The 13,710-nt window shown below is 32.3% G+C and overlaps 1 protein-coding gene across 3 annotated transcripts; it reads left to right on the top strand.

The window, feature by feature from the left end:
• Positions 1 to 71: 71 nt before the first annotated feature.
• On the top strand, positions 72 to 7,965 carry LOC124361834 (leucine-rich repeat-containing G-protein coupled receptor 6-like). Of its 3 annotated transcripts, none has more exons than XM_046815844.1 (3): positions 72 to 1,055; positions 2,924 to 3,104; positions 6,018 to 7,965. In XM_046815844.1, exons 1-3 carry the CDS (start codon positions 1,048 to 1,050, stop codon positions 7,872 to 7,874), a joined length of 2,046 nt encoding a protein of 681 aa, XP_046671800.1. In that variant the 5' UTR covers positions 72 to 1,047; the 3' UTR covers positions 7,875 to 7,965. The 3 variants fall into 3 exon arrangements, with proteins under 3 accessions (XP_046671800.1, XP_046671812.1, XP_046671792.1); XM_046815856.1 differs by having other exon boundaries at positions 72 to 1,123; XM_046815836.1 differs by lacking the exon at positions 72 to 1,055 and having other exon boundaries at positions 1,272 to 3,104.
• The last annotated feature ends 5,745 nt before the right edge of the window (positions 7,966 to 13,710 follow it).

Below are 13,710 nucleotides of genomic sequence, written 5' to 3'. Positions count from 1 at the left end.
ATTCATTTGTCACCATAATTATTTGCAAAATAGCTATAAGAAAATTGTTGAAATACTTACTTCTAATAATATTGTACAGTTTAATTTTTTGTATAGTATAACCTTTGTTGGATTATTCTAGTTACTACTCAAATTTGCATTAGTCAACTACTCGTTATTCCAGCTAAATAACTGATTATTAAAATTAAAATTGTAGAGTAGATGTAACTGTTTGTAAATGTTAGATTTTAATTCGGGAAATTTGTGGTTCCTAAAAACTAGGGTAACAAAATTTAATTCAGAAGTAAAGTTGTTTTAGTACCTAAAGTCAGTTTGTGTAGTAAACTAAATATTCCAGGTATTAGGTATTAATTTTCAAGACAAGGGAATCAAGGAGTATTATTAAAAAAAAATTAATCTTTAAAATGGAAGCCATTTAAATATATTAAATTTTATTTTTCTATTTTCATTTTTCTTGAAAACCAAAATACATCAATAAGATAATCATTATATTTTTAATATATAATCATCATACACAAACTGTTTTTGCAATTAATTGTCAAAACAATAAATTTTAAAATATGCTATTAAGCATTAAGGTTTTTGTATCTTTGTTTTGGTAAAGAGTTATTAAATACAATAAGAATTTTGCAATACCTTTTTCTACATTAAACTAAAATAAGAATCAATTTACACATTAATGTTATTTTATAAATGTATAACGTTAGTCCAAAACACGTGTAAATAAAAGTCAGTTTAAAATGACTGAGTAACCTATGTATGTATAGATTAACACCTAAAGATACTGTTATCAGTGAGGGAAGGGCTGTAATCTTCTCATGATATCAGTTATCAGTACCTAGCCCAGCTCTCACCTGCGACAGTTGCTGAGGTTTTCAACATTGCAGTGTAGCATTGACTCACTGAACTGTGAAATATTTGGACGTTTTTTGTAAACTATGTAAGTGTGCTACTGGTGCTAACAACATTTGCCTTGTTATCATCATAGTTACTTCCTGACCTTGAGAACAGAAAGGAAGAGTTGGGATGTGTTTTACTTCACAATGAATGGGAAAGTAAGTTGTGTATTTAAAATGTGACAAAGAAACATGGACTAGTATTAATTGGATTCACTTTGAGTACTGTAAGTATATTATTCATGAGATATTGTTTATGTTAGTTAATAGAAAAGTGTAGAATTAATTAAAGAATTATTCAACTAAAGAGATTTAATTTTTACATGAATATTTTAAAATCTTGATCAGACATCCTTAAAATTATATTTGTGATTTTTAAAGACATATAATTTAGATAATAAAAACATGTAATTTTAATGTTACCAAACATTTTATTAAGTTATGATTTATTTAAATATTTTACTGAGATTACAACATTAAGTTGTATAACCAATGCCCGTATAATAGGGGACACATGAATTTGTATTAACACTTTTGTATAGTTTAAAATATATGTGATAAATCCATTAATAACATTTGTTATACAATCAGGTTTAGACTGAAGTCACTTGTGTCCATAGATCTGATTAAAAGTGCTCAAACATTTTTTGTATTTGTATATATATGAATTCTTCTTCCGATTGAGGATATAGCCATATTTCTAGAGCATGAAGATAAGAAATACCAGTTACAGTTTCTTTTCCAAAAAAGAAAAACCCATAAACTTTCCACCTAGATATGGCACACAAAACATTAAATTTAGGGAACTCTCACTGCAGTTGTACATTTCATGAGTGTTTTCTGAGCCCCAGATATGCACATTGTGAATGTTCACAGGTCCCCTCAGGTGAAATGTTGATTGATCACTGAAAATTACAATATCCGGAAAATCTTTATTGTCGTGCAACAAAATTTTGTTTGTAAAATTTACACATAAACCATAGTCTGCAGGTTTTAGAGCCTATAACAACATAAGAACGTAGTGAAAACTTTCCAAACAACCATCACTGGAATTGATGATTCACAACTAGATTTCTGAAATGATTTCTGTGGGCTATGCGTGAAAGTCTCTCTCACTCGCTCAACACTCTCTTCACCAACTGTTGCTCATCCAGGGGGGTTTACTTCTCGCTGGTTTATACTTTCTAGTGGAACCCACACTGGGCACAGCAAAAACTGATATGTCTCTTAAATCTGGTAAACCTTATGGATGCCCAGAAGCGCCACATCACTAACCGCAAATGTGGGGTGCAAGGGTAATTCGATAGGTGTAGTGTAGGTAGGTGTGTGTGTAGGTAGGGTGTGTGTTCGGTAGGTGTGTGTTGTGTGTAGGTGTAGTGTGAGAGATGACGGTTGGAGTTGGTAGGGTTTGTTTCCTAAGAGTCAAAGGTTCTTGCTAGCCTAGACATAAATTACTACAGATTCGGTCTTTGTAAACTGCAGTACACAAAACATCTTCTTTTCATGAATCGCCTTTTTCGCTTCTAGTATTCTGTATCAGATGGCGGTTGAGTCTGCATGTACACAGGTGACAACAAACAAAACTGTTTCAGTTGCTCTTTGATTTGATGTATGAATTACATTTTTAAGTTATATGTAAAAGACTACAAAGCGTTAAAATTGTGATATTTATTTATAAACACCATGTATTTCCAAGTATTTATACTGTTTGTAGGCGTGACCCCTGAAAGATCATCACTACAGATGCACTCCCACATCTGGCCACTGCAACCCTGCTACATGGATGCTTTCAGTCCAGAAAATACTTAAAAATATTTTAATATTTTGAAATAATATTACTCCTATGATATTTTTATCAAATAATAATTAATACAGAGTCAATGGAATAAAATAGTTTTGGTGATACTATAAGACCTACCAGTAGCTACACTTTTAACCTGGACTCCATTGACTGCCTTCAAGTTTCTAACAATACTTAATAAATGCCAGTGGTAAATTACTGATATGCATTATCTCTTGTTTTCTAGGATTTACTTTGGTAGTCATGAAACAGTCATTAGAATGTTATGGGAGATATTGATCATCTCGGTGATACTACAAGTACCTCCAACAGTCAAAGGCTGTACCAGTAGCTGCACTTGTCATCAGGATTCTATTGACTGCTCTTCCAGGCTCCTGACTAGTGTACCTCATGATCTGTCTCCTGAGGTGAGTATAGACATTACTCACTAACAGTACGTATTTACAAGTGGGAGTAAAGTGGTAGATTTTTAATTTCATTACAAATAAATTTTTATATCTTAACAAATGTTTATTTTTTATTACAACACAGTTTTAATAGCCTAAATGCTGGCACTTGAGAAAAATGCCTTGATCTCCCCCCTTTCTCCTTGACAATCATTTGCAGAAAACACAAATATTTAATTAACTATTACTATACAATTAATAGATTGAATTAAATATTTATACAACACAAATATTTCCAAAATTGCATGTCAAAAATCCCATGTGGATGTACTAAACAATTTATTGTATTTCATGTTACGCATAACGTCAAACAGTAGTACTCCAAATATACAGTAATAGCTGAGTGCCAAAAATTCTAAAGTGGTGAGAACCTTGTCCTGGCATTCATTTAATAAAATTAAATAAAAATACTTTAAAAACAGATCAACCTATAACTGAAACTGCATATTACTTGGTTAGTTTAAAAGCAAATAATAAGTAATCTATAAATAAAATTTCAATCTTGAAGCTAATAAATTTTGTATGAGGGCTATTTAGAAAGTGAGGAAAGTTTTCACCTGACGCTGCCAGCCATGCGCCAATCGCGTATATATCGATATGGTCCTGCTCGCACAAAGGCGGAGTTCAGCCGTGACAATGGAAACATCTCCACGCTGCTTGTTTTTTTTTATATTTAAATTTGAAATGTGCTGCAATCGTAAATCCTACCAGTTGTAAAGTGCGGTCTGTGATTCGTTTTTGGTTGGCAAAAAAACTTAAAACCAATAAAATTTATCAGGAATTATGTGAAGTGTACGGGAACAACGTAATGACTGAAAGTTCTGTCAGAAAGTGGTGCATTCACCACTTTCCGACAGAACTCAGTTTAAAAAATGGCAAAAGAAACACTCATGATCAAGAGAAGAGTGGACTTCTGAGCATTATGACTGACGATCTGGTTGCAAAAGTTAACGAAAAGGTTCGACAATAACTTATCATGGGATGCTCACACCAAAATTATTATAAATAAGATTAATTCTGGCTTGTACAAAATAAGAAGAATGTCTGATTTATGCAGCACTGACACCTTAAAACGTATCTATTTTTCTTACATTATTTATAGACTGTGTGTATACGGAGCTACTAAAAAGAAAATCTCAATGCAATACTAAAAGTTCAAAAAAAAAACTGTCAGAACCATTTTAAAATTAAATTTTTTGGAATCTGTCAAAGACCGTTCTAAAGCATTAAGTATATTAACTATATATGGACTCTATATTTTTGAAGTCATCATATATGTTAAACATATATGTCACAAATCCATCAGTAGCAGTAAGGTGGTGCATCACTATGACACCAGATATAAAAATGAATTTGTGATCATCCCCTGTCATCGTTTGGAATTATATAAAAAAATTACATTATATGTTGGGAATACATTTTTAAGAAAAATTCCTGATTATATAAAAAGTGAGGGTAAATTTACTTGTTATAAAAGAAAGTTAAAAGAGTTTTTGGTAGGATTAACTTTATATTCTTTAGAAGAATTTAAGCACTTTCCCTTAGGACCTTAATATTAAATTTTGTAATGTTAAGTGCATAATGTTTAATATTTATTAGGTATCAGTTAAAAATTAAATTATAAACTTTACATTACTATTATATATTGTAATTTGATTACTTTTTCATGAAATTGACACTATTCAATGTACAAACTGTGAAAATGAATGAATAAAGATTATTTTGATTTGATTTTGTTAATACTGCTTTTTCATAATAACCTAACTTATTATTGATTTTATCAAGCGTGGTGCAACAATAAACTTTGAGAGATACTGCTAACATTGCAAAATCTTAGGAGAGCTGTCCAAAACAAGCGCTGAGGAAAAGTGTTATTCAAAATGTTGCTTTTGCATGATAATGCCCGACCTCACACGGCAAATCATACGCAAGAACTCTTGAACTCGTTCAACTAGGAAGTTTTTCCTTATCCCCCTACAGTCCTCATCTTGCTCCTGAAATTGAAGACCAGGCTAGCAACACAGCATTTTGACAACGATGAGGAGCTCCAGGTACATCACTAAGTGGCTGAGATCACAGGTGGCAGAATTCTATGACACATGAATATCAAAGCTTATCCACTGCTATCACAAGTGCTTGAATTTTGAATTTGTATGGTTATTATGTAGAAAAGCAGTATTTTAGTCACTATTCCACATGTATACAATGAATTTTTTTTGTAATTGGGTTTTTATGTTCCAAAATGTTCCTTATTTTCTTAATAGCTCTTGTAAATTATTTGAGAGTTTAATCTAAATCTCAATAGTTTAAAGAGCCGAAGATCAAATATTAGTATTCGAATCCAAGTACAAGTGACGTACATGGTTAAACAAGCACCAAAGAACACAACCAGCCACTATACATGGCATGGTGAGGTGAGAGGAAAACCATCTGAGACTGAATCTGAGCTGAGTGAGAAAGTAATTTGCCAAATGTATGGCATCCCGATCACAAAGGGTTAAGCCTCACCAGCTTTTCTTATATCCTGTACACAATATAAAACATTTTAAAATTACATTATGAATTAGTTTGTATATTTTCTTAATTTGGTTCCTATTGGCTCATTGTTTTGAGGTATGAAGCACAATCATACGATTGAAGTGTATTTTATAGATGAGTTTTATTTGGACAAGTAGGTATTGTTATTTTATATTAAATTTTTTATTCAATCTAAAATAAATTGTGGTTGTTAAAGAAGTGAGTTTCATATATCAAATAACTGTTTCTCACCTGTTCTGAAATAAATAAGAAATGGTAAACTATATTTGAGATACAAGTACTTTTTGAAGACAATATACTATACCTCTTAAATTAACACAACTGTACTGCTTCTAGCTCCACATCGGACCACAGGAAGGATCTCTACTGCCTGATACAACCACGACTGTCACCACCTTGAACCTTGCAAACAACCAGTTGCAGGAGCTTCCAACCTCGTTGATTTCTGAACGGCTCCCTCACTTACGAACTTTAGACTTGTCAAACAATAAAATTCAAGATATTTATAAAATCCAAAGTGTTGTTCTAAGTAAGGAACTGCTCTACTTGAAACTTGGCTCCAATCCTATAAAGAATTTGGGATTCAACTCTGACAATGTGCTCTACAGCCAGTCTGTTTTTCACTTGGACATTTCTGATTGCAACATCAACTCCATTACGAACCCAGTCACGTTCATGTACATGTTGAACTTGACCCACCTGGACCTGTCTGGCAATCCATTGGTCGTCATAGACCACTTGTTCTCTACCACACTCAGCCATCTGGATCTTTCACGATGCCTCTTGGGTCTCAATGACAAAGGTATTAGAGAAGAAACATTCACAAGTTTACCAAAGCTAGAATTTTTAAATTTAACCATGAATGCCCACTTAACAACATTTTCTTTTTCCAAACCACTGTCTTCCTCACTTCTACATTTGGAATCATCATATTGTGCTTTAGAAAAGTTGGATTTGCGATCTTTCCCTAACTTGCAACACGCAATACTGAAAGGAAATGTTATAAAAATTCTCTATAACAATATGCTTTCTAATAATGAAAATTTGCAAAATCTTGACATCTCTGAGAATTCAATTCATCGTATTGAGCTAAACGCCTTTATGGGAGGCAAGTCCCTAAGGAATCTTGATTTGTCATTGAATCTCTTATCAGAACTAAACTGGAGCTCTTTTCATCACACTCCCCAGCTAGGGTATTTAAATATTTCAAGAAATTTATTTGTTTTTTTGGATGAAATTCCAATACCATCATTACTTAGTTTGGATGCCAGTAAGTGTGATATCATAAAATTAAGCCCAAGGTTTCTAGCTAAAACACAAGATATTAGATTCTTAAATTTGTCTCATAATTCTATTGAGAAACTACCGAGAAGACTAACATCCAGGACATTACTTAGTCTGGACCTTAGCTTCTGTAGGATATTTGACATTCCAGATGAAACTTTTCAAGAACTTCCCTCTCTTGTTAATTTAGATTTAACAGGAAATCGCCTAACAACTTTAAAGAATAGTTTACTAGATCACCTCGTGAACATTAGAGAGCTCAATTTACTGAACAATCCATGGCACTGTGATTGCACTGATTTAGAATTCCAAAAATTATGGAAGTATCTTTCTTCTTACCCAGCAAAGAGCAAACATCTTAAACTCCTCATGTGTCACTCCCCGAAAGAACATGCTGGAATTTCATGGGAAAAAAGTTGCTTTGCAAGTTTAACATCAGATGGGAAGACACCTAAAACTAAAGCATGGATGTCATTTTTGGTTCCATTCCTCACCCTGTGTTGTTTATTGGCAGTTCTGGTAGTTATCCGTCAAGCTTATATCTCTCATGCACTGGAAGTACAGCACAGAGAGAACGTGAACCAGAGGCAAAGAAACTCTCCAAGTGGAGCATTTCCCCCAAGAGTTCCTGTTCACTTTTTCGATGAGGACTTGGAGAGAGGGATACAACTCTCTGTTAATGAGTCAACACAAAGATCACCCATAAGGGAACTGTCGAAACTGCCAAGTTATGAAGAGGCTTTGCTCTTGCCCAAACTTCAAGATAGAGAAGATCTACAAAAAATTGCTAAAAAATATGAAGACAGTGATAGATTTGAGAGGTCTGCGAATGAAGATTCACAGTCACCTATTCTAGGAAGCAATCAAGTAGAGGAGGCTACCAACCACCCCTCTACTTCTAGTCAGTGATTTCTTTTTCTTAAACTCAATCAACACCAATATTATATAGCATCTTTCTATTTATACATTGTAATATGAATAAAGAACTATTTTTATAATACTAGAAGTGTTTTCATTATATGAATAAAATTAAAATTGCATTAGGTTACCAAATGCATCTATAATGGATTTGTTGTATCAAGCCAATACTTTATATGATACAAATTTACTTCTCTCTCAGCACCATTTATTCAACTTGACTAAGTTCATTGGCCAGATTGGTGTACATATCATGCCACACTGAAACTAAAAAAACATTCAAAACTGTTATTTATAGGCCTTGAGAAAAATTGTTTTGATAAAAATGTAGCTGGAATCCGGTATTTCTAAAATAAACCATATTAATATTTCAGTTATTTCTTATATTAGAAAAGTCAACTGAGAACTAAAAATTGATTAACTGTACAATTATATGTTTTTTAAAACATATAATTATATATGTTTAAATTTATTTTTACTTTTTACTCAATTAATTTCATAATTAGAATGAATGTTCCTTTCTTTCATTTACAAATCGTAGGAATGACAAAAGTTGGTTAGAATAATGTTAAATTAAAATAGCATAAATAAAAAATATGAATAAAATAATATGAAAACAATGTAGTTATAGCACTAGTATCACAGACCAAATATTTATGTTAAGAGTAAAAATACTTTTAATTATAATTCGTTCTTTATTATTATTTGAAATCTGTAAAGACACATACCAAGCTTTCTTAGGCAAATTGTTAAAGAGCTCCATGAAAATATGGATGATTGTTCATTTTTCTAATATTACTAAAAATATATCGTACATATGATGTTTGTCTAGGGTAATAACTTGCAAAATTAGTCAGTGATTCTTGAACATAAATAAGTCAACTATAAATAAAAATGCATGGAAGGGTTGGTGGGTGAATGTTCTTTAAAAAGAGGCACAAATGTATATCAGATTCTTTATAGTTCTTAAAGTTTTTTTACCATTATAAGACTTTTAGTGAGCTACACAGTTCACTCACAAAGTTATTTCATATCTCAAATGAGAGTGGAAAAAAATAAAAAGCCAATTCTTTGTGTATGAATAACTCGTGGTAATATTTACATACCTATTCAATGTGGAAAATCCCTGATTAGTCTACTATAAACCATCTTAATTATTCTAATTCCAAGGCTCTTTTTAATGCATAATATTCCTCCTGAATAATTTTATTTAACTTTTGCACCATTTACATACAACACCGATAAGACAAGGCACTTTAATGCAAAATCATAAATTACACTACAATAAATTACAAGTAAGAAAGGTCCAAAAACAGTAATCTTATGCAAGCTTGGTATGGATATTGTAAATGGCTTATTCCAAGATTGATAACAACTGGCTGGAACCAGGGGTTAGAGGCTAGGGAACACTGTCTTGCAGCTTTGTTTATAGATACTTAGAAGACTTGACACAGTGATTTTATACGTTGATCCTAAGGTCAAGGTCCAGTTTCAATGCAATATGACCAAAGAGGGTGATACCCTAGGATAGTAACAGTGAGGATCTCTTTTTCTTATATGAATCTTTACAAATTTGGCATGTACTATACGGCTTATGTTTTAACCCAGAATTGAAACACATTAAGTTTGTGAGCCAAGTTTATTGATCCTAAGGTCAAGGTCCAGTTTCAATGCAATATGACCAAAGAGGGTGATACCCTAGGATAGTAACAGTGAGGATCTCTTTTTCTTATATGAATCTTTACAAATTTGGCATGTACTATACGGCTTATGTTTTAACCCAGAATTGAAACACATTAAGTTTGTGAGCCAAGTTTATTGATCCTAAGGTCAAGGTCCAGTTTCAATGCAATATGACCAAAGAGGGTGATACCCTAGGATAGTAACAGTGAGGATCTCTTTTTCTTATATGAATCTTTACAAATTTGGCATGTACTATACAGCTTATGTTTTAACCCAGAATTGAAACACATTAAGTTTGTGAGCCAAGTTTGTTGATCCTAAGGTCAAGGTCCAGTTTCAATGCAATATGACCAAAGAGGGTGATACCCTAGGATAGTAACAGTGAGGATCTCTTTTTCTTATATGAATCTTTACAAATTTGGCATGTACTATACGGCTTATGTTTTAACCCAGAATTGAAACACATTAAGTTTGTGAGCCAAGTTTATTGATCCTAAGGTCAAGGTCCAGTTGCAATTAAATATGACCAAAGAGGGTGATACCCTAGGATGGTAGAAGTGAGGACCTCTTTTTCTAATTAGAATCTTAACAAATTTGGCATGGGTACTATATGGCTTGTTTTAACCCAGAATTGAAACACATTAAGTTTGTTGATCCTAAGGTCAAGGTCAAGTTTCAATTAAATATGACCAAAGAGGTGATACCCTAGGATGGTAGCAGTGAGGACCTCTTTTTCTAATATGAATCTTAACAAATTTGGCATGGGTACTATATGGCTTGTTTTAACCCAGAATTGAAACACATTAAGTTTGTTGATCCTAAGGTCAAGGTCAAGTTTCAATTAAATATGACCAAAGAGGTGATACCCTAGGATGGTAGCAGTGAGGACCTCTTTTTCTAATATGAATCTTAACAAATTTGGCATGGGTACTATATGGCTTGTTTTAACCCAGAATTGAAACACAAAGTTTGTGAGCCAAGAAGGTAGAGCCATATTGTGAATACTTTAGCGATGTTATTCTGGGAGCATTGTTAGTGAGTGATTCTTCAAAACTTAATATAGTGTTGTTGAGTTGAAAGATTTTAAACTAATATGAGCAAAGCTCTAAAATAAATACTTGGGCCTCTCATAACTAATGGCAGTTATCAACACTTGGCATAGATGTTATTCGGCTTATGTTATTCTAGATGTTGCTCCATCACAAACACTTCTGAATTCTCTATTCTAGATGTGTGTATAAACAGGTGACATTATGCAGGAATTTATTCAGACTTGAAAATACGATAGTCTAACAAGTACATGATTAATTACCATCTATCTATAGTATTTTAAGACTGCGGCCGCTTGGTCTTCAATGTTTACAGAAATGAAGCTATGTTTTATCATTAAAATTAATCTCTTTCAGTATTCATTGCTCAAAAGATGTCTAAAATACCTCATAAAACTACTTATTTTTTTAACACATCTTGTCAGCGGATTTCAGTAATTGTGAAGGAACCAGTTGAAAATAGATTGTCACACAACGGAATGGTTAATATTTTCTCTTTGCTTTAGAAACAACATCAACTTTCTCTATAACTGTTTTATAACTTTTATACAACACTGCAAAACCTAGAAAGTAGCTTGTCATTAGAAGTAATCTAGTTGTCAGAGGATTAAGTTGGGATTGAGTGACAACATATGTTTTAGCCTGTATATTGTTTATTATGTATATTACTTTATCTGATACTTGTAAAAGTATTTTAAAATTACAATTACTTTTGAAAGTAAAGATTATTTGCACACACTGACTGCGACAGATACCACAGTGTATGCTAAGACTAAACTAAGATCACATAGTATAAAACTAGTGAAGGTACAAAAAACCCTTCTAGAGCATGTATACAACATATACATTTTCCTAGATTGATTAACTTTTCAGAATGTATTTGTTGAAACTATCTTATAACATTGGCCTAACCACCAACGTAAGGTTGGATGTTTTTGCACAGTCTTTTACTAAGATTCATAGATACCTTAAAAAATGCTCCAAGCTAAAAACTCAGTGAGTGAAAATTTGATACTCAAGAGTGTCAAAGAACCCACAGAAAAATCACATTTTACAAGACTATGTATAATTTCAGTATTATAACACTCTGAAAGTAAGTACTGTTTCATTGAACCGTCAGTGCAGTGCTTGCATGTCTACCTTGTTCACTGGCTCTCAACTGACACCATTTTGGTTTGCTGAGGACATTTAAAATGTTTAAGACTGATTCTGCCAACTGTGAAATTAATACTCTAATTCGATTTTTGAATGTGAGGAAGTGAAATTGGCTGAAATTTATTGTCAAGTTAGAGATGTTTATGGTTAAGACACGGTGAGTATTGGAATTGTGATAAAGTGGGTTAGTATATTTACTAAAAATTAAATAATTTCACGATAAGACTTGGAGTTGTCGGTTTTCCATTGCTAACAATGATCTGATAAGGAAAATTAATGAAAAATTCATCATACAGACAATTGAGACTATACTTTCAGGTTATAAAAAATCCATATAAAAACCAATCAAAACAAATATTGATGATTTCACTATCCGTTTATAAAATACAATCCCATAATAACATGTATCTAAAAGAATTGTTTTGTTTCCAGACAGTGCATTGTATAATATTGGCATTGTTATAACACTGCTACTATAACTTTTGTAAATGGATGTCATGTCAAGACCACTATAGGTAACAGTCTACAATAACGATGTGACACAGCCAAATCCACTAATCTTAAAAATAGATTTGGATTCAAGAATTGATTTTTTAGACTTGACAATCGAATCTGCTGAGACTCACTGTATCACTAATTACCTCCTTTCTCCCTCTGATTATAATATAAATGCTTAACAATAATTTTCCTTAAAGTACTTTTATGACATTGCTTTCAACACGAATATTTTAAACACTCGTAATTAAGTTGAGTGACTTTTGAGTTGTATTTCTCTATGGTTAATGAGCGTATCGGTAAATGGAAAATCAGTAACTTTCAGTTACCTTTGAAGTAAAAAGTCAATGGACCTTTAATGGCATTTTTAACAACCATTACAAAAGTAATGTACAAAAAGCAACATCTTTACAAAGTAATATTTTTGGGTATATTTCACTGAGGAATTAATTTGGGAAAATGTTCATAGGCTGAAGAAATAGTTTTTAGAGCAATAATCTTACCTTATTGTGTGTATGTACTTTTCAGAGTAAAAAATCAAAACAATTTTGTCTGGTAAAATCAAAACAAATACAAGCTGAATGTAAAATATTATCGACAAAAGCATGGCAATTTATTAATTTGGTCATCTATCTATGCTTTTACATTTTACAAAGTAAACAATACGTTTGAGCAATAGGTAAATTTTGGAATGGTGATCAGCTGCCGTCCTTGAGTATACCCAAAAGCCTCGAGACAGAACTGCAAGCAAAATATGTACAAAAGTTTGATAACTTGTTAAGTATGATGTATATCTAAGCGATTTACTTATCCACAAAGTAAACAAAATCCATGTTTTCGTGATCAGTAACTTACGGTCATCCACAAATAGAAGAGTTAGACTTGCTGTGACACACGAACATAAATATAGAAAATACTAACTGCAAGCTGGTTGCAGTTTACTAATACAGATAATTCATTAATAAGGTTAAAAAATTCATATTTGCGATTTTCTAACACATTTTAGCAATCGATAAATTGCGTACTCGTATCAGCAAATATACGCAGCAGACTCGTGGTGATGCATAAACATACAGAACTGCAGGCAAAATATGGTTTACTAAACCAGGATAATGTTTTAATTAGGTTTTCATACATACAGTACAACAAAAGCAAGTTTTCACAATTTGCGTATCAGGTGTCGTCTGGGTATATACACAGCAAATCAGCAGTGATGCACAAATGTAAATATAGAAAATACTAACTGCAAGTAAAATGTTTTCAAAACAAATAGTTTGTTCAAAAGATTGAATATTTACAATTTTAAAAACACAAATTACAACTAAAATGTCTTAGCGATTGGCAATTTGTATAATGCTGATGATTAATGACATGGTGTGTCTCCGCAGATTCAATTGATATTAAATCTGAATATTTGATGAGATTCTGTGGATTCAACATTAAGC

The sequence above is a fragment of the Homalodisca vitripennis genome, chromosome 1, assembly GCF_021130785.1.
Source record: "Homalodisca vitripennis isolate AUS2020 chromosome 1, UT_GWSS_2.1, whole genome shotgun sequence".
NCBI lineage: Eukaryota > Metazoa > Arthropoda > Insecta > Hemiptera > Cicadellidae > Homalodisca > Homalodisca vitripennis.
This window is presented reverse-complemented; position numbering and strand designations above follow the sequence as displayed.

Excerpts from the sequence above, each read along its gene's own strand:
- LOC124361834 (XM_046815836.1), top strand. The coding sequence starts at position 2,901 with ATGCATTATCTCTTGTTTTCTAGGATTTACTTTGGTAGTCATGAAACA. Across the intron at positions 3,105-6,017 it reads CTCATGATCTGTCTCCTGAG|CTCCACATCGGACCACAGGA; the intron begins GTGAGTATAGAC and ends TACTGCTTCTAG.